Source organism: Eurypyga helias, unplaced genomic scaffold (assembly GCF_000690775.1).
Source record: "Eurypyga helias isolate BGI_N326 unplaced genomic scaffold, ASM69077v1 scaffold44109, whole genome shotgun sequence".
NCBI classification, from domain to species: Eukaryota; Metazoa; Chordata; class Aves; order Eurypygiformes; family Eurypygidae; genus Eurypyga; species Eurypyga helias.
Window position 1 is genome coordinate 6271 of NW_010271070.1, and position 27859 is coordinate 34129.

At 38.2% G+C, this 27859-nt stretch overlaps 1 protein-coding gene across 1 annotated transcript; it reads right to left on the reverse strand.

Moving 5' to 3' along the window:
* Window positions 1–7368: 7368 nt before the first annotated feature.
* Window positions 7369–27284, reverse strand: LOC104514865 (IQ motif and SEC7 domain-containing protein 1-like; the record flags this gene model as incomplete). The annotated part of the gene is made up of 8 exons (XM_010158662.1): window positions 7369–7974; window positions 9325–9374; window positions 16776–16952; window positions 17629–17802; window positions 21181–21280; window positions 23062–23187; window positions 25504–25533; window positions 27145–27284. Coding segments are annotated over 8 exons (1403 nt in total), but the record flags the coding sequence as incomplete, so codon positions are not given.
* Window positions 27285–27859: the final 575 nt, after the last annotated feature.

Sequence of the window (27859 nt, forward strand, 5' to 3'; positions counted from 1 at the left end):
TGCTAATTTCACATCTCTGTTACTGCAAAAATGCTAAATAAAGGGGATTTTTTTCATAACATTTTATTCCTACAAATATGCATTTATATATGTGGCAAAAATAATAAATCTCATCAGTTGAAAAAAGTGATGGTTTCAAGTCAGCATCACCCACACAACTTTCCGTTAAGTCTTATTTAGCTTAGGAAGTATTTCAAGCAACAATCTTAATTTAAGCATTTCCTAACATTCATGATCAGCCTCATCCTGCAGTTGATCCTGACCTTATAGCACCTTCCAGTACCTGAAGGGGCTACAAGGAAGCTGGGGGGGACTTTTTACAAGGGCCTGTAGTGACAGGACAAGGGGTAACGGGTTTAAATTGAAAGTGGGGAGGTTTAGATTGGGTATCAGGAAGAAGTTCTTCCTGGAGAGGGTGGGGAGGCACTGGAACAGGTTGCCCAGAGAAGCTGTGGATGCCCCATCCCTGGAAGTGTCCAAGGCCAGGCTGGATGAGGCTTGGAGCAACCTGGTCTAGTGGAAGGTGTCCCTGCCCATGGCAGGGGGGTTGGAACTGGATGGTCTTTAAGGTCCCTTCCAACCCAAACCATTTTGTGATTCTATGATTTAGTTTCGCCAAGTAACACAGGATATGAAAAAAAAAGGTCTACTAAAAATGCACCCACAATGAAGCATTTTTCCACCATCTGTGTATTTTAGAAATTTCTGTGGTGTTAGCTGTGCTATGTTCTCCTCTAGGAATTTTATATCAACAAAACAGAGCAGCAAAAATCACTAAGAGGCTAGTAAGTAGGCTAAAAATCCAGTATGGTTCCTTTCAAAAAAGGTCTATGTAATGCAGCTGTAACACCGGTACAGATTTATTATGGCATGTTACGTAAGTTGTTTCTCTTATGCAAATATGTTTGTCAGTACATATGCAAGCTGAAATATGATTTATCACACAGTCCTTCATAATTTTGATAGCCTGTCACAGTTGTTTCAATGACTGCAGGAAAAAACCTCGAAGTTGGCTTAATGTTTCAAGCTCAGTCTCAAATGCTGAGGGAAAAGCAACAGTGAATGGAAGATATTCCGGGCTGTGTGTGACCAGGGCCTGTGATGTCGTGCAAGAATTTAAAAATAATTGGGGCTCCCTGTGCACCTGATGAATAAACCATCACACAATCATTATGTATGCTCCAGGTAAGTACATGGTAAAATGCTACTACACCTGTTGTTACGAAACTCCTGAATGAAAATCAACCATTGAGGCCAACTGGGAAAAAAGTTAAATAGGATTCGTACGATTTTGGAGTCAAGAAAAACCTGATGAGAGATACAGATAAAACATATGTCAAGTAAAAGATAATTAAGTTCTTCAGTTCATTTTCCTGTCATTTCAATATTGCCTTGCTTTATTTCAACCAAAATAATACAAAAAATACCTGGAAAGTAACCCCTCTTAAAAAGATGCTGTCTAGGAGAGCCCGAATTAACTTGTTATTGCATGAAAATTAATTCACGCATGCACGCCAACACCCAAAATGCACAAACACAGGTCAAAGTTTAGGGAAAGTCTTTAAACATTAGACTTCTGACTTGCGAAATATGTGATTTTCAGTTACAACTTTTGACAGAAAACCTTGACCCTTTCCTTACTATTAGGGTTAGACTGCCCACCCTCAGTAAGAAGGCAGTGTTACTTCTCAAATGAAGGCACTTTGCACTAGATATGTACATACAAGCTTTATCAGAGACTGAAGGAATGCAGCTTATTAAGGTGAGCATCCAAAACAAATAAGGATATTAAAAATTAAGAAAAAATATCAACAACTGTGATATGTTAGACTATCACATGCTTAACCTACAGGAATTTAAAAAAAAAAATCAAGTTACTTGGCTTTTCTGCACCCCAAGGAAATCTATCACACAAACTACAATTGCTGCTGAGGTTCCTTTGGCTATTTATTTTTCTTTAGTAGTGCCAGATCATAAATACTTTCAACACAACCTTAGTTTAGGTAGGAAGCAGCAGCACTTAGACCTATTATCTAGGTCTTACTTTTGAAAAGGATCTGGATAGAACCCAGATTTATAACAAGATTTACAGGCACTTAGAATTAAATTAGACAAACTCTTTGCCTTCTCAAAATGTATCAAAACTCTTAAAATTGTAGCTTCTAAAACAGGAATAGAAGTACCAGTAAAGAACCTCACTGCAAATTCTTCTACTTCCACTACCAGCATGTGTCTGTGCGGCATCGGTCATCTCCTGATGTGTCGCACAGCGCAGAGGGATGGCGCACTGGAGGTGTCCAGTGATCAATGCGTACTTACCTATCAAAAAAAAAAAAAAACATTGATCAAGATGTGCATCCTGAAATTACAGCCATTCAGAAATAGGCCATAGTCGGCTACTCCCACAAAATAATTCAAGAATCTCCTAGAATTCATAGAAAACCCAAGCAAACACACAGTTTAGTTTAAACTGCTAGCTAAGCATTAGTTTTAACAGGCTTCACAGACACGCCGCAGTCCCCTTGAAACCTGGGAAGTGCACAGAAGAAAGAACACAATTATCTTCTGCAGGTTATTATCCAAATTCGGTGCAGGAGTTGTGAATATTGCGAAGGCCATGTGTGGCAAGCACCCCGGTGTAGTGATTCTTTTGTGATGTAAATGAAAACACAGCAAATAAATGAAGGTAGGAGCAGTGAGGGGATAATACTTACTGAGTTACATGGCTTGCTGAGGTATGCTGGTGCTTCCCTGCCAAGGGGCGCACAGAAGCAATGAATACTCTCACAGCTCCGTCCACAGAACGTCACCCACGCTGAGTAAATGCAGGACTGCATCCCTGGGAAGGACAAACTTAGAACACTTGTGAGTCAAGGGCCGACAGTCATCTGAACATGAGCTCCAAGGCAATGCGATAGCCGAAAGATTAATGGGATCAGCTGCACATGCTGGACAACTCATGTTTAAGGAGATTCAAAATCCGGTTACTGTTTTTCAACATCAGAATGTTTCAAGAAATAGCACAACAAAAGGCCTCCACTTGTTTGCAGATCCAGGTGTTGTACTTTGGAACTAAATATATTTACAGCACCGCCAAACAAATGAAAACCTGTTGAGAAGGGATCACCGTCACCACAGTACTGACCATCATCTCCACCAACTCATCTTTCATTTAAGAAGACGACTGAAATCTTGGCCCCTTTGAGGTGAGGAGCAAAAGTCCCATTGACTCAGCAGGGCCAGGCTACCACTGGAAGGAATTTCCTTCATTTCAAGCCTGAAGAGTTGAAGTTCTTGGATTACACAAAATGAGAAACAAAGAGTTTTAAATGATTTATTTGATTTCTCCACATGATCACAGTTATAGTTTTACATCAATAGGGTCTGTTACTACTTACAAACAGAATGCATGTTAAAATGAAAGCACTCCTTTCTTCCCCATAGTTACAAAAGGGGTCTCAAGCCTCCCCAGAACAGAAGCTTCTTGTAAGCATAATGGTTTTTGAAGTCTTTAACAGTCTGCATTCAAGACCTAATTCTAACAGTTTAATACAACTCAAAGCTGATTTAAGTTCCTAGCAGGAGATAGGCAACCTCAAAGTGACTGCAGACTTATAGTAATACTAATTTACACACTATGTACAATTTAGAGAATTATCTATTCCCCCTACTGGTCCCATTTTCAGCACCCCCTTTTCTCTGTTCCAAATTTAGTCTTGTTATTGGTTCCACTTTTCTTTTAAATATATACACAATAATCCATTTTGCAGGCAAGAAGTGCGATGGTATTTTACAACGGAACAGCAAAATGCATGCTTAACTGCAGAAAACACACAGCTTCATATGGAACAGCAAGTCAACATCTAGAGATTCATTGTTTATATATCTGCTGACTGTCTTTCAGCTCATTTTATCAAGAAACAAGAGGCTTCTGCTGCATGCAGTACATGATGGGAAAATCATTCTACACTGTATGTTAGACTTGTCTTCTTTTAGCAATACAAGACGCACATTATATTAGGATGAACTTTGTTTTTTGTTTTTACATTGTTGTACATTTCATTCTTAACTTAAAAAAATAAACCCCCCAAATATATATTTGATTGTTGTCCCAGAAAAGATTTTTGTTGCCACACCTTTATTCTTTATGTTTGCCTTTCATTTTTTCAAATCAGCATTACTAATTTGCCACATTATTTATGGGAAAAGAGAAACATGGTCACTCGATGCAGTTCTGTACCAGTTTTCATTGGCAGTGGCATTTGAGAAAAAAACCCTCTCAATTCTACTCCTGCCTGCAGGCTGAAAAAAATAATTTTCTTAACCCCACGCAGTGGTAAAGTGCTGTCACCTTCCTATTCTAGGCATGATCCACACTGCTCTAAGCAATTGTTAATCAGGGGTGGAGTCAGAGAGGTTATACTACAACCCTAAACAAGCAGCAAAGTTCTCAGACTTACACTGACACCAAGATATGTTTGTTTGCTTAAAGTACGCACAAACACAGAGTCTTTAAAAAAAAAATCCCACTGCTTCTCCTCATTGACTTGAAGTAGAGTTTACAAATATTGTGCTCTTATATGACCAGTTTTGTTTCTTAAACTAGCCTCAAAACGATCCGTGATTTTACACATGCAACTTACTGCCCCTAGAGGGTAGGCACAAGCTCCTGCCCCACGCGTACATGAAATCATGTGTAAATGGTTTTGCATGCCCATTTGTGACATCTTCTGAATATTCAATCGACTGCACATGGAAAATCAGTCAAGCATTGAAATGTGGCTTGCTGTGCAAGTTTAGGATATTTATACGTAACATTCAAATGAATGAAAGGGGTTTTTAAACATAAAGCAAATGCAGATCTGGGAGATTTAACATCTTCACTGTTAATTAACACAGCTAGAGTCACACTTTCCTCTCCACTGCTAGCGCACAGTCTGTATCCCATACACAGGCAGTTTTACTTACATTACAACTGCATCTGAGAGAAGAGCAGACTTCGTCACCCAGTGAAGAGGAACATTCTTACCTCTGTTTTAATCAAAAGATGCAGTTTCTGAAAGATGTTTGTACCTGAATGGTTCTTTATCTTTTCTGGAACAACCTATAAATTACAGTTAGACTCTACTATTGGTACAGATGTATGAAGAAAAGTCTACATATTGAAATATGTTGTCACTTTACTTCAACTAATATCAACAGTAACACTGATATATTTTGCAAATATACAATATGTAGAGTGTAGCCTCACACTAATAACATCAGATGACATGCAGACAGTTCTACTTTCCCTTATAAGAACAGTACATATTTTTTTAAACTGCAAGGAACAGAGCCTCAGGGGACCCGTATGAGCCCTCTTAAGGTAAGCCGCAGAATTTAGAATAGTATGAGTGACACTTAATAATGCAATTACTCCTTTTCTTTTCATGAAGATAATTTAGAGTAGAAGGAGCAGAAGGGGAAAACATATTGCACATGTGTGGAACAAACGCGGACAGCTTTCAACAAAAGGCTAAACTCTAGATTGCTGTATTTGCTTTCTGTGGAGGTTAACAAAGTGCTCAGTTTGCAGTTTTGCTGGTATCGTGATATCAATGGTATGAAAGGGAAAAAATTACTCAACCTCTCCCCCAACCCCACTAAATATTAGAGATGCCATGAGCAAGCCAATATGAAAATCACTCTTGTTCTCACGTCCTCATTATTCCTGACGATTACTGGTAAACAGAAAATTGACTGGTTGTTATTACTTTTACCCATCTCATAATGGAACTTTTTGCTCATCCTCTTCAAGGTTTGCTTTTAGGCTGGTACAGTTTTGCAGTTGTGATTCCTTTGTCTCTAGTGATTAGGTGTAAAGTCCTTGCAGTGGCTCAAAATGCTGAAACTACAAAGTAGGCGCCATATATAACTTTGTACAGGATTTCGGGATAAAAATTGTATAGAAATTTGCAAATGGTTTGATTACAACACATAAGCAACAACAGCACAGCCTGTTTTTATGTGATGTCTCACAACTAACTGGACTATGAAAGTGAGGGTTTGAGCATAAACTCAGCCTGCTGAGTGCTGGGTACTTTCAAACTAACAAATGTGATGAGTAAAAATGGTGAAGCCACTTTGTTGCTAGCACATGGCTACATGGAATTACAGTTTTCTTTTACATATATATAAAAAAAACCCTATACTAAATTCTAAAACAAACCTTCAAGTTTTAGAGCACTTCCACCTGGAAACACTCTGACTATAATTCAGCTTCATTGGGGGTAAAAATGAGAAATTATGGTAAACAGGAAACAAAGTAGCTGAGGAAGATGGAAGTTTGCCATTTTCATGTTTGAGATGAATGTTTTTGCAGTGTTTACATGCACCTCTCGTAACTCTTCATGTGTGTTCGTTAAATCATAGGCATACAAAAGAAACGTGGATCATGTAAATTCACAGTTATCACAGCCTTTAAAGTGTCTAAGAATTTGTGTGACCAACGCTTGAAGACAACCACTGGTAGATGGTCACCCTACATTGCTACGGTATAATTACTGTATCTTAATGAGTTTGCTTACCTGAAATAGCAGAGCAGTTATAATACTGATTACGTATGATATTATCGTGTTAATAAAATAAGGATTTATACAAAGCAGTATTTGACTACAACATTTAAATGCTATGTTACTTGGCACATTTAGTAATGATTGCTTAGAAACCTTAGCAAGTCCAGCGGACTTTTAATGAAAATACTGAAATGTCTGAAATTTGTTCCTAACGTTTAATGGTTTTGGTCTACTCTTTCATATGCTATTCATCTATTATACTGTCCTATCAAGTAAGTGGAATTCCTTGTAAAGTCTATATTGCTAGTTTTGTGGACTGAAAAAATTCCTTTCCAAGCACAAATGTTAACTATACAGTATATATATATATTTATATGTATATATTACTGTTAATGAGGAGAAAAGTTTACTTACGTACTTTCATCAACCATATCAGGTCTACTTATTTTTTTTGCCCATTGACAACAAAAGAGCAAGAATGCAACACTTGGTTCTGTATCACTTTTTCCCTTTTTCCATAGACTACGTTTTTATGATGCATGTAAAATTGTCAAGGGATTTGGTGTAAAAGGTAGCTTTACTCATATTCAGCAAGCAGCATGTTTTCAAGGCAGTTTGGAAATAAGAACTAACCAGATGGTAAGTGTCTATTGAGTAGATAACTTGAATTACTTTATTTAGTAACAGCAAGCCTTCAAGCTCACACAACTCAATTAAATCGCTTAGGTAAAAACTGACAGTATTATTTGTTGCTTCCTGTAAGTGCCTTTGTAACTGTGTTTAAAACTCTAGTTATTGGGAGGGTCACTACGTTCTAGACTATTGTGCTGATGCCACTGTGTTTGGGCTTAGTGCTGGCTGAAGTGGAGGGAGGTGGAGGCGGTCCATGGTGATGCTGCGAGTGCTGGGGATGAGAAGAGTGCCCTGGGTGTGGAGGGGGCAGTGGCGGGTGAGGAGAGTGGCTGTGCGGCGCGTGGGGGTGCTGCAGGTAAGGGGTATGCTGGGAGTGTGCCGCGTGCTGGGAATGCGGCACGTGTTGGTGATACTGGTGCGGGTGCTGGATATGCTGGGGAGGGTGGTAGTGGTGGTGGTGGTGGTAGGGTGGTGGGTTCTGCTGCATATGGCAGTACTGGGAATGGTGAGAGTGCACTTGTGCCTGTGTCTGCCCCTCAGCCGGCCCTGCGTGATGCATGGCAGAAGGATGCTGTGAGTGCTGCTGATGGGGGATTACTGCAGGGTGCGGAGGCTGCTGTGATGAACCAGATGGTGGATGGCCTTGGGAAGGTGGCTTTCCCCTTTTACTACCAAATAAGGAACCTAGGAGTGAGGAGGAGTTAGGCATAGTCTGGTGAGGGCAAGATGGACACTCTCGGGTTGATGTAGCTCTTCGGCGCATGTGAGGACTGCTAATGATGGACCCCTAAAAAGAAATTAATAGAAATAAAAATTAAAAAAATCTTAAAATGTTTAAAAGAAAAAGTTCACACTGACCCACAAACTCCTCCTTCAGTGTTCACATGGGTGGACTACGTTAAGAGTTCTAGGAAAAACCTTATTTCCACCTTCTCTAAGTTGCCAATGAGGCATTCATGCCATTCTTGGGATATTTTAAGCATTAAATGTTTTTCTCCCAGTACTTTAATATAGAAAGCTATGACTTCAAATAGGAAAAATGTCACGGAAGAGTAACATGGCATAAAACCTAGGAGTGTGTTTTTTAAAAGGAAAAATACATTTTAAAATACTGTAAAAAAATACCATAATTGCGTTTTTACAACAACAACAAAAAAAGATAGAACTACATTAAATTCAACCTAAACACATAGCAGCAAATGTTACAAGTTACAATTCAGATTTCAAAACAGTAATTTAAACTTTTTTTAAGAGTAGTTTTCCACTACGGTATGGCACAGTGCTGCTTCTCAGGCCTACCTCTGAATTATGTGTTAAATGGAACCATACCAGTTTTGCCACTAAGATTTCTATGCGATTGTGTTCTTCTGACCTGTGGTCCAACATTCTCTATTATTTAGCCTGGAATGGTGTATTTAGTTTCTGGAAGTTTTGGATTTGTATATTTTGAAAAGAGTTATGGGACACAACAGTACTTAGGCAGAATGTGCTAGATTTAAACTGCAATCTACCTAAAGCAAACACAAAAAAACCCCAAAACAAAACAAAACGAAGATAAAAAAAGGAAAGAATCTGCAAGCTGAATTCAGAGACATGAACAGTATATATATACATGGTTTGAAGATGAATGAAATCTCATGAAATCCACATTGAATTCACCTATCTTAATAATTTTTTCCTCCCATGCCCTATCTGTGCAATTCCATGGTGTCATGACTGCATACATTTAGCAATTTAACTCGAAAATAAGCAATGGGAATGGTTGAGCATGAAAGTCAATAGTTGTAGCTAAATATCAAACAGCAAGGACAGTGTACTTTGTAACAAAGAGCAAGTGGGCTTTTAAGCTGGGACCAGACTGAAATGGTGGCAAAAGGACACATCATATTCATTTAACCATGCTTGCAGGAACAAAGGGAACAAGGTTAGCTCAAACCAAAAATGGCATTGGTCTAAAACAAGCTGTCAGTGCTTTTTAAGCTGGAAGAATACGGAGTGAGTAGCCTAGGCATGCATTTTATTTGAGGCAGGCAGGTTATATGTTAGAAGAAAAAAGAGCAAAAAAATATGTATATAAAAGAAAGGTTTGAAATGCACATCATCACATCCAGCTAGACATCAGTAACTTCCTACTTACTTCCATATTGCTGTCTAGCGATCCTGCACTGCTGCGTCGCCCACGCTTGCCTGCCCAGGACATGCAACACCATAGATTAGAGACTGAGACAAGACCCGGGTGAAAAACAGCTGCTTTCCCTGAATCGCTAGAGGAGTCTCTAAATGCAACTAGAGGGGCTGCAGGGGTTAACATTGCACTGGACTGGTACAGCAGCTACTAAGGCAGAAACTTAGAGGTTTGGGGTTTTTTTTAAGGCCATTAGTTATATTAAGTTTCTGTACCTGACTAATTTTTAAGAGGCATTGTTGTTGTGAAGCAATTCTCATTAGCGGGGTGTGAGTTTTCAAATTCATACAACTCCTAAAATACACGTATTTTAGCGTCTATGTTGAGTAGGATGGTTATGATGTTGACCAGCCACAATTTTAAATTGTTCAGTTTCTTGGAATGTAATTGTTTATGAGGCTCCTTTCTTTAAAGACTGGTAGCATTGACATATGCTTGTGAGGTGGTATTAATTTAAATAAAAAATTTACTATCGGTATATTCTGAACTTCAGTGTGGGGGATTGGTGAGGGGCATTGGTTTCACCATTTCATTTTCAGTTATGAACCTCAGTGGATTTCATATAATCTTCTTTCATGAGGTTTAAAAAAAAAAAACTAAACTTAATTTTTGATCAATAAATTGTGAATCTGTCTCGACATTATGGCTAGATTTTGTTTGTTTAGCTGTGCAGTGCTTTATCTTTAAGTAGGATGGATTTGTTCTCCCAACATTCTCAACTTGCCAAAGACACTTGCCTAAAGCTACACATGAAACACCAGACTGCTTGCCTGAAGAGGCAGAACACCTCTGGCTACATATAGGATACAGGACCCCACATCTTCTCTCATCTCACAGGAGAGAAAATAGCCTATGGCTGTAGTGGAAATAGGTATTTTTGAAAAGATAGCTTGTTGAACATTGCTTTACAAAATACCTTACTGGCAGGGTGTATAAACAAAGCTAACCTTTGAAGAGCAGTCAGGTCCTCAAAGCTTCACTAAAATCGGCATGGTTTTAGAAACCTAAGTTTTCCCAATGCTTTCTCCTTGCTTTTCTGCAAGGCCAAGTATCAAAGACATCTTCACCTTGCATGGGTACATTGCTGCCTCCAGAATCTTCTACTCTAACAGGTGGTTTTGGGGAGGAATGTGATGATCTCAGCATCACTGAATCTATGAGCCACCTACTCTCATCTTTAGAAGCCCAAAAGGCACATGGTATCACAGCTAAAGAGAACAACTTTGGGAGAGGTTTGTAAGTGGGACACAACAGTGACTCCTGGGAGGTTCACCCCTCCTTCCTGACATACCCTCTCACAGACCAATGTAGACTACCCGTAAGTGTTATAAGGTCAGTATGATCCAGAAGTAGCACCTGTTGGATCCACCGGCACAACTTGACCTGGTTGGTCGTGGGATGCTGCTGTGAATTGAAAGTTTCAGTCCTCTTAAGGCTAAAGTAACATTTCCCCCCGTTCTGTCGCCAAGCTCCTCCCCAGCACAAACCCCTCTCCACTGACATTAAATTGAGGGGAAAGCATCTGTGGTCAAGGTGTTTTGTTCAACTGTTGGAATTTTGAACAATTTCCCTAGGCAGGCTCTTTGTCAAAAGGTTGGTAGTTCATTTCCCGGTGCCGTTTTAGCCTTATCAAAATCCCCAAGAACCCCTCTTTATGACCCCCAAGAAAAACTGCTTTTGATAATCCCTTATTTTAACTTCTAGTCAGGTTTTGATATTTTTCTGCTCTGCTAACAGGATTAGTACTGATTAACACTCAAATCACTCCTGCTTGCTGATACAAAACCACTGAGCGAGACAGCCACCTCTTAACTTAGCAGTCAGTATTGCAAATAAGACTGACAGCTGTCCCAAGTCATTACAGGTGGCCAAAAATGAAGGAAAACAGGAAAAGCTAATGCCTTTTGCCTATGTCAGAGCCAAAGTCTCTAATAAAATACCCATGAACACAGTATGTACATAGTATATAGAGAGAGACAGATGGCAGAATAACTTCAGGGCACAGCGGTACTAGCAAAGCTAAGGACAAGCAGAAAATCCTACTTAAAATGCTTGTAATTTCCCCTCAGATAGGCACTATCACAATAAAGAGAACTTTGCTTATTTTCTTAAAAACAAATTGAGCCCAGTTCTGTATGGACCTGTAGTGAGATAGGAAAGCTATTAAGTAAATCCTCCCGAGCATTCCCCCTGCCAATGTGTGTTTACGCTGGACTGTTCTCGGGTCTTTGAGATGGCATTTCCATCTCAGAAATGTTTCCCTAGAGCTGCAGCATCCAAATGCATTTCAAGAAAATGGTGACTCTCAACATTGTGTGTACGTACATGCTATGTACGCACAACTCTGTAATCACATGACAGTTAAGAGCCGTGATATAAAGCAAGGCGGTATTTATCGAATCTGAAGACTAGTTTTGCCTAATATATTCTGATCTACTTGAAGTTTTTAAGGATGCTACTTAGAGTGGGTTTTAATTTATTTTTCATAAAACTAAATTTCAGTTAATTTAATATTTTCAGATTCACTCCAACAATTCATTGATGTTAGACATGAATATTCTTTGTAAGAAATATGTTTAACTTACATAAGTATATGTCCCGTATATGTACATGCATTATATGGGACTAAGAATATTTCCAATTTATAGTGGCAATATGAAGTGATCAAAGTATTTTTACAATCTTAAACACTCCAGAAGAAAATTCAGAGTTTCATTAATAAAAATCCATTCCACCCTGCAGACATCGATCTCGCAGATGTGCGGATCGCTACAGTGAATGTAAATATTTCTCACTGCTAACCTGTATTTCTTGAAACTCTGCTGAATGCCAGTGAGATACATTGATATGTAAACACTGTGTTGTGATCTGGCTTTGCACGTCTTGCAAAAAGAAGTTTGGGAATAAGGTTCTAAATTAGGCTTTTGGTAAAGCAAACTGATGTAGCAGCTCTTGCAACAATGAGTCATTATACCAGCCTCCAAAGGCCGCAAAATTGGTATTCCCAGCAGCAGCATCCGGAACCATCTCGTTCCTGACCTGATAGGTACTACCCGACCTGACTTCCTCAAAACTATCTAAATTATATGCTCTAATCCTTAATTTCAAGACGGCACTTTTCAGGCTGAAAAGATTCTTTGTAGCCTTCATATTTTAATCTTGTTTTCTGCGTGAAACAGGTATAGTCTTAAGATGACACACAAATTGTGAAAATAGTCTCTTGGCATCTTCAAGCATTATTCTCAAAATGCTGATTAAGCCCCGGGAGATGAGAAAACAGCATAACCACACCTCGCCTCGCTGAACTCCGCTGGAAAACCAACCCGTCTCTCTTCCATGAGACAGGAAAGTAGTTGTTGCAAAGGTGTTTATATAGAGTGTGGGGTGCCTTTGAACAAGTAAACTTGTACAACGGTCTGGTATTCACAAACGCATGTCACAAAAGACTGGATTTGTACAAGCCTTTTATTAAAAACCCCAGTAAATTCTATCATGCCCATCCCTGTTGCCATTCCACTGAAGAATAGGAAATGTAACAACAGTGACAATGGAAGAGACAGGAAAAATCTCTTCCTACTTGGAAGAGTCTTCTAATAATGGAGAAAAAGGCTGCTCATAGTCTCCGTCCTCTGTAGCGCAGCAAAATCCATGGGGGGGGGCAGGAGAAAATAACCTGGTAACCCTGCCTGCATCAGATGAGGGAGGAGCCCAGGGACTGCACCATCCCACCACAGATTGATTCAGCACATTAAGGGAGTCTGTAATTGCATGAAGTCAGAGTCTTTTTAAGGGGATTACAATGCTAAGAAGTTCCATTACATTTTGGGATATAGGAAATTTTAAATAAATACATGCTGAAATTGTTAACAAAAAACCCCAACCTTTTTTGGAAGGGAGAAAGAAACATTAAAAAAGCTAAAGGTCGACGACTGCAATTACATGCAATATACAAACAGAATTATTATAATCCTGGAACTGCTTTTGGGGGTATTTTTGGTTGTTATCGTTTGTTTGTTTTAAAGTAGTCTCTACTGGTCTGTGATTGTTTTGAGATAGCCCAGGAAGTGATGAGACAAGCACAACTTATATGAATAGTACCCATTATAGCATCCTGCACTTCTGTGCAGATTCCAGTATCACATGGGTATGCCAGTTGTGTATCACTGAGGCAAACCGTAACATTACAGTTTTTAAACCAGTGAAGTGTGTAAATATTATTGTCCCCTTACAGGGTGGGGATGAGGGGGAATAAAGCTTGATTTCCACAGTTTGCTGCCAACTGTAAACTCAATGAGAAGACTCTGGGTCCACCAGCAACTCAAAGTCACCGTAATTCAGACTGACTAGCCTAAAATCAGTCAAGAAACCTGTGAGAGAGAGAATCAGGAACACAACCAGTCTAATCCTCCATGCTCTGCTCTCGTGACCAACGTACTAATGGCCACGATGGGACTTCACATCTTTCACATCTTTCTGTAAACTTACTTATCGTGTAATTGTATATGAAGTGGTGAAATGTCCAAAATTCCTTGGAACTCGTAAAACTCATCGTTAACAAAATTTGTCCGTCTTCTAATATGTTTATGTAAATTAAGAATTTCAGAGCCTGGGACGGACAAATTCAGCTCTTCCCTTGACTATAGCTCACAGATGTGTAATAGAAATGACGTATCCTTCTTCTGAGAAAAATAAAGCACTAAATAGTTTTGACATATTCACAGCTTGGAACAGTTGGTTGCCACGCAGTGCTTTTTATTCCATGGAAAGAACTGTTAATCTACAACGAACAATACTGTCTTTAAAATCAAGAGACCCTCGTGCACATCCTTTTTGCAGTTGTGATTTAAGCTATCGTGGCAAATGCATGAAGAACAACCATCAGGAAATGATTCCTGACATCATTTCCTGACAGAGAATTCTTGCCTTTCCTTACAGTTTACAGCTTAGGAGTCAGAATCACTCAGGGTATCAACATTCATTAGACCTAAGCAGCTTATGAATCGTCACTCTTTTCCAAACCAGAAATTTAAAGTTGCTTTCCACAGCCACCGTTCATTACTGTGATACCTGGTGGAGAGTAATGGAATGTTTTCTTGAATAGTTTTTTCATATACCAAACAAAATGCTGTTCAACCAGATTTCCTCTTCATGGAATAAATATTAAAATTTTTTCAATTTGATTTTGCAGTGTTCATTGGACAATTGTCTGCCTTACTGCACAACTATGCAACCAGGAAATTCTCTCATGTTTATTAGATTTACTTATGTATAAATGTAGAAAGGAACTCTCTAAAAATCTGCTTTCATCTGCCTTTTCCTACAGAAAGACACACATCCACACACAGTCCCACCACTCTTGTTCCCCCTCCTTTTTGATCCTGTGTGTCATCCACAAAGAAGAACTGAGGTAACCTAACTCGGTACTCTTTTACAGTCACTGGGACACAGTATCTTGCTAAGTGAAAGAGATTTCTTTGTTTCTCTATGGACCATCTCTCCAAAGTTAAAACAAAATCAGCCTCACATGCAAGCTATTCACTGAGAAAAGGCAGAACAGACAGGTATAATCTCACCAAAATTAGACCAAATAGCAAAGCAAGTAACAGTTATGTAATTTCTCAAGTCAGATGCACTGCACAAGACCAAACAGAAACTCTCCATAATTCTCAACTCGTTAAAGTTAAAATTAAGTTTAGTTGGGTTTAACAAACTCATTGATAAACCCTGCAGTCTGTGTGTGATTTCTACTTTTTATTATGGAAAAAAGTTACTTTCAGTAATGAGCATGCCAATTGTAGGCATGCTCTGTTGAAATGTGAAATGCTTTCATGATTACAAATACTTGTTTATCGCACAAAACCCATTAACATGAATTTAAATATATGGCAATGTTTGAAAGATAGGGATGAAAAATTCCTACGGGATGAAAAAAAATTAATCAGAAATCACATTTAGGAATACAGACACTCACTGAACTCACATATTCAACAATATGGTAGTTCTCATTCTAATGAGGTAAAACCAAATCAACAAAACAGGATGATGGAAGAATCCTCAAATATGAGGCATAATAGTGGTGGAGACTAGAGGCTTGATCTAAAATCCACTGAAGCCTATCAAGCACCAATATTCAACTTCAACTTGATTTTGGATCAAGGTCCTAGGTCTTTTAGTGAAGCAAATGGACATATGAGTATGAAAGCCTAAACAGAGAATAAAATAATTGAAAGAGCTCACTCTCTACACATTTATATGCACATACATATACCCACAAAGCACAGGCTAAAATTTCAGTTTACAACAATTTTATTTACTGCAGCATGCTAAAATCTCTTCTTTAGTTAAAAAAAGGAGAAAGATTAGTGCCTACTACCAAAGATATACATAGTATTGAAATTATGACTGCAATTGAAAGAACGAATCAGAGTACGTAACACAGACTATGAACTAAAAAAAAATAAATGTATATATACTACTGTTGCTACTATCCCCAGAAGTACTTTCTGAACCGTGGGCATGCTGTTCAGGTATGACTTCTTGTAAACAACAGGAATCATGTTTAACACTGAAAGACAAGGTTAGTCCCCACGGCAGCCTGTATTACCTGGGTATGCCAGTTGTGTATTACCAAGGCAAACCATAAGACATGAACATACCAAGCTTCCCCTGGCTTTTCTTTGGCTAAAAAAATCACACCACTGCTCCTTTGCAGTCTTTAGTTGTATTAATCAGTTAATAAATCTGAAGACAGGTCAGTGGCTTTGTGGGATATCAGTAGTCTTGTCCACTAGGGCTTCTTTTATTGTATTGGCAATAGTATTTCACAACCACCTCTTTTGCAAGAACTGGGAACTACATCTTGAGTTACAAAACAATAAAAGAGCATCAGGGACACAATGTATCTGAATTACATAGCTCTAGGCAGAATTTAGTAGGGCTTCACTCAATTTCATTCATCGGTGTGGTAACACAGGTACACTTGAGCACAAAATACACAGAAAGCGGTCATTACACAGAGACCAGTTTCTTTTCTTTTCTTACTAAGCCTGCTGTATGAAGGGGAAGAAGCAAATGGGAAGAACAAAAGAGAGGATAACTAAGTGGGTTACTCCTAGCACAACTCAACCATTTGTTTATAAAACATAATTTTTCCTCTGTCTTCACTCTCCTTTAAAAGTATATAATAGCATTCTATAACAGTTTAAATGCTTTCAAACAGTGGTTGCTTAATAGAACAAGGGTTAAAAAACCAAACAGAAATGAAACACGAACTATGAAAGAGGAGCTATTTAAACGGTTTGATGTTTCAGGATTACTAGTTCCGGAAGCCCACTGTGAGCTGGGCTTTATGTGCCTCCTTCACTCATCTTTGCATGCACTCGTCAGAGCACGGCAGCGCTTACCTGCTTCAGACAGGTCTCGGAGGGAGCTGCTCAGCGCACTTCTTTTCAGCCCCTCCCCGGTAGCATAGCTGTCATCCAGGCAAGCTCTGTTCAGCGTGCCATTGCCAGAATCTTTTTTCAGACTGGAGCATTGAGACATGCTTGGACGCACCACACCCTTCTGTTTTTCTAGCTCAGCTGAAACCAAGAGAATAAATTTTGCAATTCATATTTATTGGCTATAATGAAGGATATGGTAACATCACTATTTCTGTATGTGATCATGTATTCCTATGAATCACAGACAAGAGTTTATTTTGGCATCGTTAAATAACAGAGAGGAACTTCACCCCTGTACTAACAGCTCTATATTACAACATACAGGATGAAAGGCTATTCCTCTTTTCGAAAAATATAAGATAAAATTCCATGTTTAGAATCTCATGTAACTTCCAGCAAACTGTATCAGTTTGTACTATGGCTATGTACTTGAGAGAATGCAGGAATATCAATATGGAAATAAAAAGAATTGAGTGAAACTTCTCTGAGAATTTTGGAGTAATGTAAATTATCCTTAGAATTCTTACTGCGATTTATACTACAAATGACAAATCCATCTCTCCTCCTCAGTCCATTGCTATGTGCAGTTTGCCCAGGCTAAATTTCCACTGCAGCTATGCTGCAGTAAATAACAGTCAATGAACGCAGCTGGGGCTTAAGATAGCATTGGCTTTTTCCTCTATCTAGAACCAAAGCCAGGGAAAAGACAATCATTATTTTGAACTTTTAATGAGTTCTTTTGAATTCTAATGGCTTATACACACATTCAAGATTTTCTTATTTGGTTCGCTTGAAAATGTTCTATTATATGTACCTTTGTACTTACACTCTATTCTGTGCTTTTCCATTTCCTGAACCTCTGCAATTGACTCCCTCAAATCATCCGTAAACTTCTTCCTGTCCTGAGGATTTGGTGCATTGAAATTTATTAGTACTTTGATATCTGCTCCTGGAACAGCTGATGTGAGCCGAATACCATTTGGATAATCTAGAAAGAAAGAGTCAAGAAAAGCTAAGCTCTGTTTATTCCAATTACTTTTTATTAAAAACAAAAAACCCAAACACCAAAACCATGAAGGTTTTATACTAATATTACCATATAGAGGACAAAGAGAAATAAAAGTCTAAAGCACAGAATTAGAATGAAAATCCCTAAGATACACTGGAACTGCCTAACTGTCAAGATACCAAACAAATATTGAAAGTTAGTCTTTATGCAGCTGTCACCCTTAAGGTACAATGTACAATATAAAAGAATAATCCCACAAAAAAAGGCAAAAAATCTAAGGGGATCATCTTCGTTTCATGGAAATGATCCCATTACCTACCTTACTCAATTGTGACCGAAGTTGTGATGAGTAAAGGCTGCACCTCAACTACTAGAAACTGTCTCATGCTTTTAACTTAACGTTTGCAGGAAGACAAACACATCTAGCATGTACACCTTCTAGTATTGCCTATTAAGTTTTGTTCCCTGAACATACTACTTTCCCTTTAAGAATAACAAACAAACCAAAACCAACCAACCAGACAAACAAAAAACCCCATTATCTGTGAAACTGCATACTGAGGAAGTAAAAGGGGTGGGTTCCCCCCAATTTGGGCGCATATTATGGACATCTTCACAATAAAAGGCACATTTTTCAGCAAACTGTCTTTGACACGTTTTAAGCTGCACGTCTGAGAATACAAATTTTAACAGCTGATCAAAAATACCTCCTGGTTAAGATAAAAGGTTCATAGCTTATAATGAAGGTATGTTCTGCTGCAGAAAACAGAATCAGCCTTTGCTTGAAATGCAGACCTGGAGAAATGGGGTGTCAGAAAACTCAGAATGTGCATTCTAATTCACAGTGTTTTCTTTTACTCAACTGCCTGACCTTACTGGTTTGCTAAAGCTCTCAAATATTTACTTAAGCATTCAACCTGAAGCTCAAGTGCTCCCATATATTAAAAATTCATTCCCTCAAGAACCAGCAGATGACATAAGGTAGTCTTTTCCTCAAAGCAATTAGGTTTCGACAATACAGACACTTAAAATATTGAGAAACTAGTGCAAACACCATGCTTTTTTTTTTAAAGGATACCTTAACTTCCAAATCAGAGTTGCAACTAAAAGCGAAGCAAGTCCATTTACCATTCCCAGGTAGAAAAAGCAGCCCACTACGACAAGCTTCTAAGGGTACAGAGTGGGAGGAGGGAGTAGGAATTTGGGGCTTCTGCTGGGGTCTGGTATCACTATCTGGCACAGAAGCAATGTATAGCTGATCTGCTTCTCCTGACCACATGGCAACTGCATCTACCTTCAGTCAAGTAAAACAGCTGCCTCGAGTTGTCTGCAACGGCCAAATGGACAGAAGTGCAGAGGGGTCTGGTGCCAAGCAAGCTAACAGGTGGACACGGTGTAACTGGATATGCAGAAAGAGCTCTAGGAAGTGCACCATTAAAAAAAAAAATAGTTTATAAACCAAACAAGGAAACTTGGTGACCCCGAGGTCACACAGGAACAAAGAACAACCAATGTCCACATAGCAACCAAACAAAAATATTTTATTACCAGAGATACTTCTCTGCATGGCACTGATGAAGCATCAGGAAACACTGACAGACGTATTTACTTGTCTCAGCAAAAGCTCTCTCTAAAGCGATCTGCTTGCTCTTTACATTTTCAGTGATTTTGACCGAAAATGTAAAATACACTTCCCTTATGGCCTATTTATTTACTAGAGATAAATGACATTATTTTCTTTTCTGGAGCTCATCCATCCCTCAGCATAATTAACTTCTATCATCAGAACTCAACTCTTCTATCATCGATGACAATTATTTTATTCAACCTCACCAGTAGCTATACCAATATTTTTACTGCTTCTGCTGTAACGACACTACATTTTATTCCCTTGAAACCAGCTGATTCTTACATCTGCTACACACAGATTTACTGAATGGCATGATGGCTCTGGCCAAAATACCCCAGAGCTTGCTGGAGACAGGGGAATCCAAGAATATGAATTTTGCAAACCAGAGGGGAAGCATACTTCTCTTTCCCAACTGGAAAATACTGCATTCCACCTGACAGGCACCAACATTAGAAGTGCAATCAGCTAGCCAATTCACCATAGGGAATACTCCTTAGGAACCCAAAAATGTCTACTAAAGTTCCTCAGTTAAAATGCCTCCGGTTCACTGAGAGCAATCCAACCTTTTACTCCCTGTTCCACTATAGATATTTTTAAGTTTACCTGAATAAAATGTTTCCACTTCACGTGCTGACATGATTTTTTTTTTAAAAAATATTTAACTTGACATCAGAGGAATTACATATTTTTCTACTTTTAGAAGAATCCAGGATAGAAATATTTGGCTTTCCGGTCTAAAAATGAATTTTATATCATAATGTGTGCACAAGACAGAGAATGAATGCGTTTGCATATGAATTATCTGTAGGATACATCGCTGCTGACAGGCTCCACAAAATCTTGCCTTTTGAAATCTCCAGATGCTTTGACTCAATAGCAGTGACTTCTTTTGAGTGAGAGAAGCGCTGGAGCACATTCTCAAACATAAGCAAAAATCTAGTAGCTTTCCATCACAGAAAAGCCCAGAAACCACTGAACGTCACACTGAACTGTATCCAATTTATCATGAAGGTCAAGGTTTGGTTCACAAACCATTAAGTCAGGTCAATTAGACTGTCTCCCTACGTACCATACAAACAACTATGCTCTGCTGTTATTACTGATGCTGTCTCTGGGCCTAAAATCTACAGGAGTATTAGCAAACTATTTGCGTTTTGCTGGGTTGTCATCTGCTGAGACTAAGCTTGACAAGCATTAAAGATGAAAATAATATTGGATTGAAATGACATAACGATATGGGGTCAGAAAAATACAAACTTTAATCCAGACTCCCTGCTTCGTATTTTATTTGAATGCATATACATTACCTAAGCACACATTAAGATATAAATCAGGAAAATAAATTAAATAGTGAATTAAATTACACATATCATTCTAATAGTCGTTATTTATTATCATACATTCAGTTCCAGCTAACTACCATTGACTCAGCAACAGATATCATGTAATTGTTTCTTTACAAACATTCTATCCTTTACAATCATTCCCAAACACCACATTTGGCATGATGTGGCTTCTGACTACAACCAGAAAAATCTAACAGCAGTCTTGCTGTTTTTTATGCTGACAATATCCTATTTTGAACATTAGGGCGAAGTTAAATTCAGAGCAATTTTATTCCTAAGTCCAGAATCAAGTCCTGTTCATCTCTTTCATTAATTTTTTTTTCCTTACTTAATTTTATTTTTGAATAAAAAGGTTATCTAAAAAGAGAGGAAAATACTTACACTGGTTTTCAAAAAGAAGAACTTGCATTCCATAGAGAGAAAAGGACTGTCGAAAACTGTACGTAACTGAGTTCTTCTTCTTTTGAAAAATCTTGGTCACCTGAAAGTTATCAAATAAACAAGTGAATATCCCTTTTATCATATGTGGTTTTGGAATATTATTGTTCTTAAAAACTAGCATACGAGAAAACATCTGATGCTAAAGAAAGCTGTAATCTGCCAGAAAATATGCACTTGTAATTTTTTTCTTAATGCAACTGATGTATTTAATCTTCTATTACTGAAGAAACAAAGCTAGCTGTGAAACATTGGTATCTCTTAACCAGGTTTAACATTTTATTCAGCTACAAAGCCTTTGTGTTCTCTCTTCTCCAAAACTCTACGCCTTGGAATTCCAGAAAGAAAAAAACCCAACCCTGCCTCCTTATTGTGCATTGTACATACTAGTAAAAATGTAACTATGTTTAAATTATTCTTTTTTAAAATCTTAGCTGCTACCACACTTGTCCTCCTGCTTTTTTCTTACAGGCTGACTGTGGGCAGCACACACCTATAAACCTCTCCACGGAAGTTTAATTCCTAGCCCTCATTCTCATGTGCGGCGTGACTTTCCAAGCCTGCTTCACTCCTGGGCACCACCAAACACTGTCTCACAGGATCTCACCCAGGGATGCCCTGGTTTCCCTGTGATTTGTACAGAATCTATCTCAATAAAAGCTGTGTCTGTGGAAACCTTCACTTTTTGCTACAATAGAAATAACATACTGCTACTTACCATCAATTCTGGGGTTCTACTACGGTGTGAATGTAACCACTCTTTATAACCAAAAGGTTATTTTTTATTTTTTATCTGTTCTTTTTTAACTTTTGGTGATGGCATCTTACTAAAATTGACAAATTTGGTGTACGTTATTCCCAAAACAGTTTGATGAAACTACTGACATCTGAGTAAGTAGTGAAAAATGACTGAATCTTGCAAACTGAAGATGACAATGATCTATCAATTTGCAGCCAAGTTCTCATCGAAGCACAGAACGCTTTGGGTCGGAAGGGACCATCTAGTTCCAACCACCCTGCCAGGGGCAGGGACACCTTCCACCAGACCAGGTTGCTTGAAGAACATCTAGGAGGTTATACTCATGCTAAAAAGGATTAATTTTTTTATTTACTTCCTGGTTTTAAGGTCTGAAGGTATGCAAAAATTATGCACAATAAAACTGTGTATCTGAAGTGTGCCTTTTTGGTAACAAAACATGAAATATTTGATTTAGTTCTTAGTTCTCAGGTAACAGCTAAATACATTCCAAATAGAGTGCAACAAGTTTTCCTATTTTTAGAAGTAAATCAACCAAATACTTTCAAGCTGCCACTAGTTTTGTATGTCTGTTTTTCAAAAGGCTGGGTCAAGTTAAATGCTCACTAAAAAGCACAGTCAACTGTAAAATGTATTTCGACATATCCTAGTCCTATTTTAATGAATAAAGATGTCTGGCTCACAGAAGACCTGGAGAATACAAAGTAATATGTCATTTTGTTTTTCCACAAGTTACTTGAATTCATTATTCACAGGTTAAAGAATGTCTCCATTGAGGAAATGGATAAACTGGGGGCAATTTTGTTCTTTATCATAAAAACTATTGTATCAAAGTACTTCCTTACAATAGAGTATAATAATCAATAAAAGGCTTCAGTTTAAAAGCAAACTATATATAATGAAAAAAATTAAGAAAATTTAAATCTTAATCGCCCCAAGGCTGTCAGAGTACAGAGTAACAAGTAACATACTTATTTTTAGGGATGCTTATGCAGTTAATTGCCATTGATGTCATGGAGATCTTTCTGAAAACCTCACTAGAAGTCTATCCACCTGAAAATACATACCACGAGAAGATCATTAAATAAAAATATCTCTCGCTGGTGCAATCCAAGCTTCTGAGGTTTATTTGGGTCTGGAACTTCAAACAACCTACAGTAGCAAACAAGCCTCCGGTGGGGTAGAGAGAGGACCTACAATAACACAAAAGTTCATGGTTAATATAGCAATATTTAACCAAGGAAGAGCATCTTAAACACCTAGAGCCTTTTTTGAATACTTCAAATATTTTAACCTCTAAGACCATTAGACTTTTTCATCAAAGGACTAACAACAGAAAAATAAAGATTCATATGCCACAAACTTGCCTGACATTCAAACTTCATCAACATTCTTACATAAAATATTCTCTAACAGTTTGCATTCCTGTGTACGGATGCCGATGAAGGTTTCACTGGGGCTAGAGTTTTACTTTGTGAAGCGATGAAACCTTGAAAGAATTTAAGATTGAGCAAGTGGGTGCTCAAAGCAATGAACGTTTGCTTTCCTGAGCATTTTTACATATCTTTATTAGAAGAAAGGATGCAAAGGAACTTTAGCTTTTGTGAGATGAATACACTGATGTATATTACTTTTTGTCAGCCACTGAGTTAACTCGGTTTGTTCATTCCCCAGTACCAAGGAAATGGTGACATCAGGAAAAAGTAAATGCATTTTCAGTCTGGCTTATTTACTCACGCCAGCAAGAAAACCAAGAATAATTTTCCATCTTCTTATTTGAAATGTCTGCTGAAGCTATCTCTGAAGCTGCTGTTTTCAACCTAGTGAGACTTCTTTTCTTTCAAATGCAAATGATGACATCTTGCCAACAATATTAAAACAAATCCTTTAAACTTTAAAAATTTGAAGTAGAGAATATTCTTTGGTAACTAGACATACAGTTAATTTATATATTGTACTTCTTCATAATTCCTGATTCTGCATTGGAATTACTAGGCAAAGAAAACCGGTCAAAGACTGTTACGCTGCTTCTTCCTCTACATAAGCAGGGCGGGAGTGGGGAATGGGGAGGAGGGGTGGGGAGGAAAGGGCAGAAGGAGTTTAGGATTCACTATCTGCCCTAGTTCTTAGTTGGTTATAAAGTCATTTAGTGAATTTTCAGTTTTTTCCCCAAATCCAGTGATGACTATACTAATAACAGATAAAATGCTAATAGCATTTGTCTATGGCATTAGCTTAATTATCTTCCCTGAACTTGCAGGGAGAAGGTATCTAAGAAAAAAATCTGACATGTACTAAAGGAGCTGGTGTGGTGAAGAATTCTGGAGAAATCAGTGTTTCTTATTTTCAGGCTATTCTGGTAACTGAACAGCTCACATGGGCTCTCAGGGAAAAGTGGCAGGAATAAACGTTGCATGTTCTCATTCTCTCTTACCTCCAGACTTAGTTTCCCCAGCACATGGCAGTCTGAGATTTGCTACAGCGAGATAACAAAACGCAAGGGTAGTCACTGAGCCTGTGAAGTTGCAAACAGCTACAGGGAGCTCTGGTACTGAAATTTAACTACAGTGCTTTCACTCACAGCCACAGATGATCTGCTAAGATTCCCTTCCACCATACTTCATAAAGGTCACATCTTTCAGTTTGTTTTTACAGTCAATGGTACTGCTAGACATGCATCCGTGAAACGACAACAGGTACTTCACTTATATGAAGCCAGCTTTGCCTGATTTTAATTGCTTACACAGAAAAAGCAAGAAATAGAAGACTGAAAAAACAAATGAAAGTTTAAAGTTCCTTCTCGGCATTGTTCAGAGTGAAGATGCTAATGCACAATGCAGTTACAATTGGGGGTGGGTGGTAAAAATCATTAGGATCAAATTTGTATAAGGTAATCTGATTTCAGAGCTCTTCTGCTATGAGGTGTTTTTTTGTTTGTTCAAAACTAATAGAAATAATGTTACCATGAAATTAAACTAAACCAAATACCGCACCAGAAGAATAGTTTTAGGATTATTATTGGGTATATCTATAACTTAAGTCTGGAATCAATACTTTCTATGTCCATCACCCTTCCAGAAGAGAAGTGTTAAATTAGCTGACAATAGCTTTGTAGAGTACCACTCAATATGAAACGGACCAGGAAGAACAAACACACCAGGGCCAGCAGGAAAGGTGAGCGCAACTGTAATGTCACTTAGTTATTCATTCTTTATTGGCGCTCTGATTTCTACAGAGATAATAGCATTTGAAATGCATAAAAAGGTGTACTAGAAAAAGGTCCAGAAAACTCTTGGCAATAAATTAAGCAGTCTCTCTGGGAAATACATTTTTAAGAAAATCTTTATACTTTGGAGATTTATTACTACAACAATAAGCAAATTCTGCTTGAAAGAAGCCCAATTTTTTAAAAAGCTAAAATGAAATAGAATGTATTATTGACAGTTCAAGAAAAAGCTGCCAGTTAAACTGCCTATAAAACTCTGAAGGAGCATGAAAGAAATACCTACACAACCAAGTCCATGATGTAGAGATCCAATCTACAGTAGAAAGACATACACAAGTTCGTTAAACTTCAGAGAAACACAGTACTGTATCACAACAAGTAAATACATCACGGTCTTACTATGACTAAATGCCTATAAAGTAAAAATAAAATACTTCTATCAATAAAGACTATTGGCTATTTCCTGAATTCTCTTCCACACAGTTAAAAAAAGTGTCTAAACAGAAGAACCCTTGAACCTAGGACTCTACTGAGGGCATGGTTTTCTTAATCCCACTGAAGTTACAAGGTCAGGATTAGTTTTAGGATTTGAATGGACACACACCTGAATAAAAAAAGAACGAGGAAAAAAACCCATCTCCCACAGAAGCCTATATATAAACCTAAATCCCCAAATAATTATGAAAAGTAAGTTTCATATGAAAGCGTGACTGTCAAATACTGACTTTAGACTATTTATTTCCCTTACGCTCAAAAATATATAAAAGCTTTTATTAATAAAATTTTGCTTTCTCTCTTGTCTGCTTCTTCCAAGAGACCTCCTCAATATTTCCTTACTGGGAAACAGAAGTAAATAGGATCTTCTTTTTTTGGTGGTCCCTCATTCTCTGCACCTGCCTCCCAATGTTGAGGCTTGTCTGAGAAAAGATTACAATTCAAAGCTCCTTAAAAGTAACAGGGAGAATCTTGAGATGCATGATCTTCTTCTTAATAAAAAATCCCCCGGCCCATCAATCTCTGCTTCAGTTAAGTTCTCCAGAGCTGATGAAAAAACTGACGTAGGACTTCAAAAATGTGCAAGTCTAGTCTTTTTTTGGCTTTGTTCTGGGCTGCCTTAGTGACTATTAACATGAAGATTTTCAGAAGATGCCAGTAGGACTTGCATTCAGGACAGCTAAGTATCCACTGTCCCTCTCCATACTAGATACAATTGTTAGCATGTGAAATATTGGTCTTAACATCTCCGTGTTTTCAGCTCCTAAAACAAATGGAAAAATGCTGTGGCCTTCCTTTACTCTCTTCTTTTCCAACAGACGCTTTGAAGATTAATTTATATAGCAACATATTTCAGGATTCTTCCCACCACAAAGCAAGAGTTATCTCTGGATGCTCAAACCCAGAACTTGAATCCCTGGGACCTGATTTTCAGATAAGATCTGAGATAAAATGACACAATCTCCCCTCACAAATACCATTTCATAAAACTGTGAAGCTGAGAAAGACGCTGATGTGCACATAAGTTCTCTATTAGTCTTGTAAATTATGGAGCCATAACTGATTGTGAAAATGTTCGTTATCACTTCAACGACACACTTTGATTCTCTTGCAACAAATATGAGAACTACCTAAAATGCAGATATTTCAGTGTAATTTCAGAATCGCAAAGCTTCACAAAGAGAAAACAGTTTAAGACTCATAACATTGTCACTCATGAATACCAGACTGCAACAACAAAATTCATCTGCACGGTGAATGCTCCAAAATTAAAACCAACCTTAACAGCAAATTATTATTTTGACATTTTCTGCCCTTTGATATTTATCAACCAATTTATACTTCTAAGCAACACACCTCTGTGTTGTTCTATACTGTACATTGCCCTACACCTGCTTAGTAACTGACCGGCAGTGCAAAGTGAACTTACCGGTTTCTTTCCTACTATGAGTTTTTCAACCTTCTGTACTTGGGATACATGATCCTCATTTGTCTTCAGTTCCCGCTTGCGGATTCGCTCATAAATCCCAATCAGCATTTCTCGTGGGATATCTTCACCATCATCCACGCCTGCAGAAGCCAACAGTTTCAGTTGTCAGTGTAGCTCTGAGTGACCTAACACACAGTGTTATTTCTCAGCAAGGAGAGGATAAAGCACGGGTAAGCTTTGTTTCCTCTGCTAGCAGTAATGCCAGTGTTGCCTAAGACTGCTGATGTTTATGCTGTTGTGGTTTTTAGCTGCCAGTACTCTGCCAGCTAACATCTCCTACGCTCTTCTGTGCCAGAGCAGCAGAAGTTACGTTACTCTTGGCTGAAGCACTGATTTTTGCCTAAAAGCTTGCTGCCCCCAACACGCCAAGACACTGATGGAAATTACACAGCTTTGGGTTTTTATTTTAAAACTCTAATCTCATGCAAAGCCATAAAAAGGCTGATTTCCTATGTTTTTTTGGTTTGTGGGTGTTGGGTTTTCTTTCTTTTTCTTTCTTATTTTTTCTTTAGTTTTTTTAAGCCTCCTCTGTTTGGTATTGTGTTGGATTCAGTCAGGAAAGAGTTAACTCTCCTTACCGTGGCTGCTAGGAAGTTGTTCCTGGATGCAGAGAGCAGGAACAATCTATGAACAAGTTCTCAGCTGGCGCTGGGCA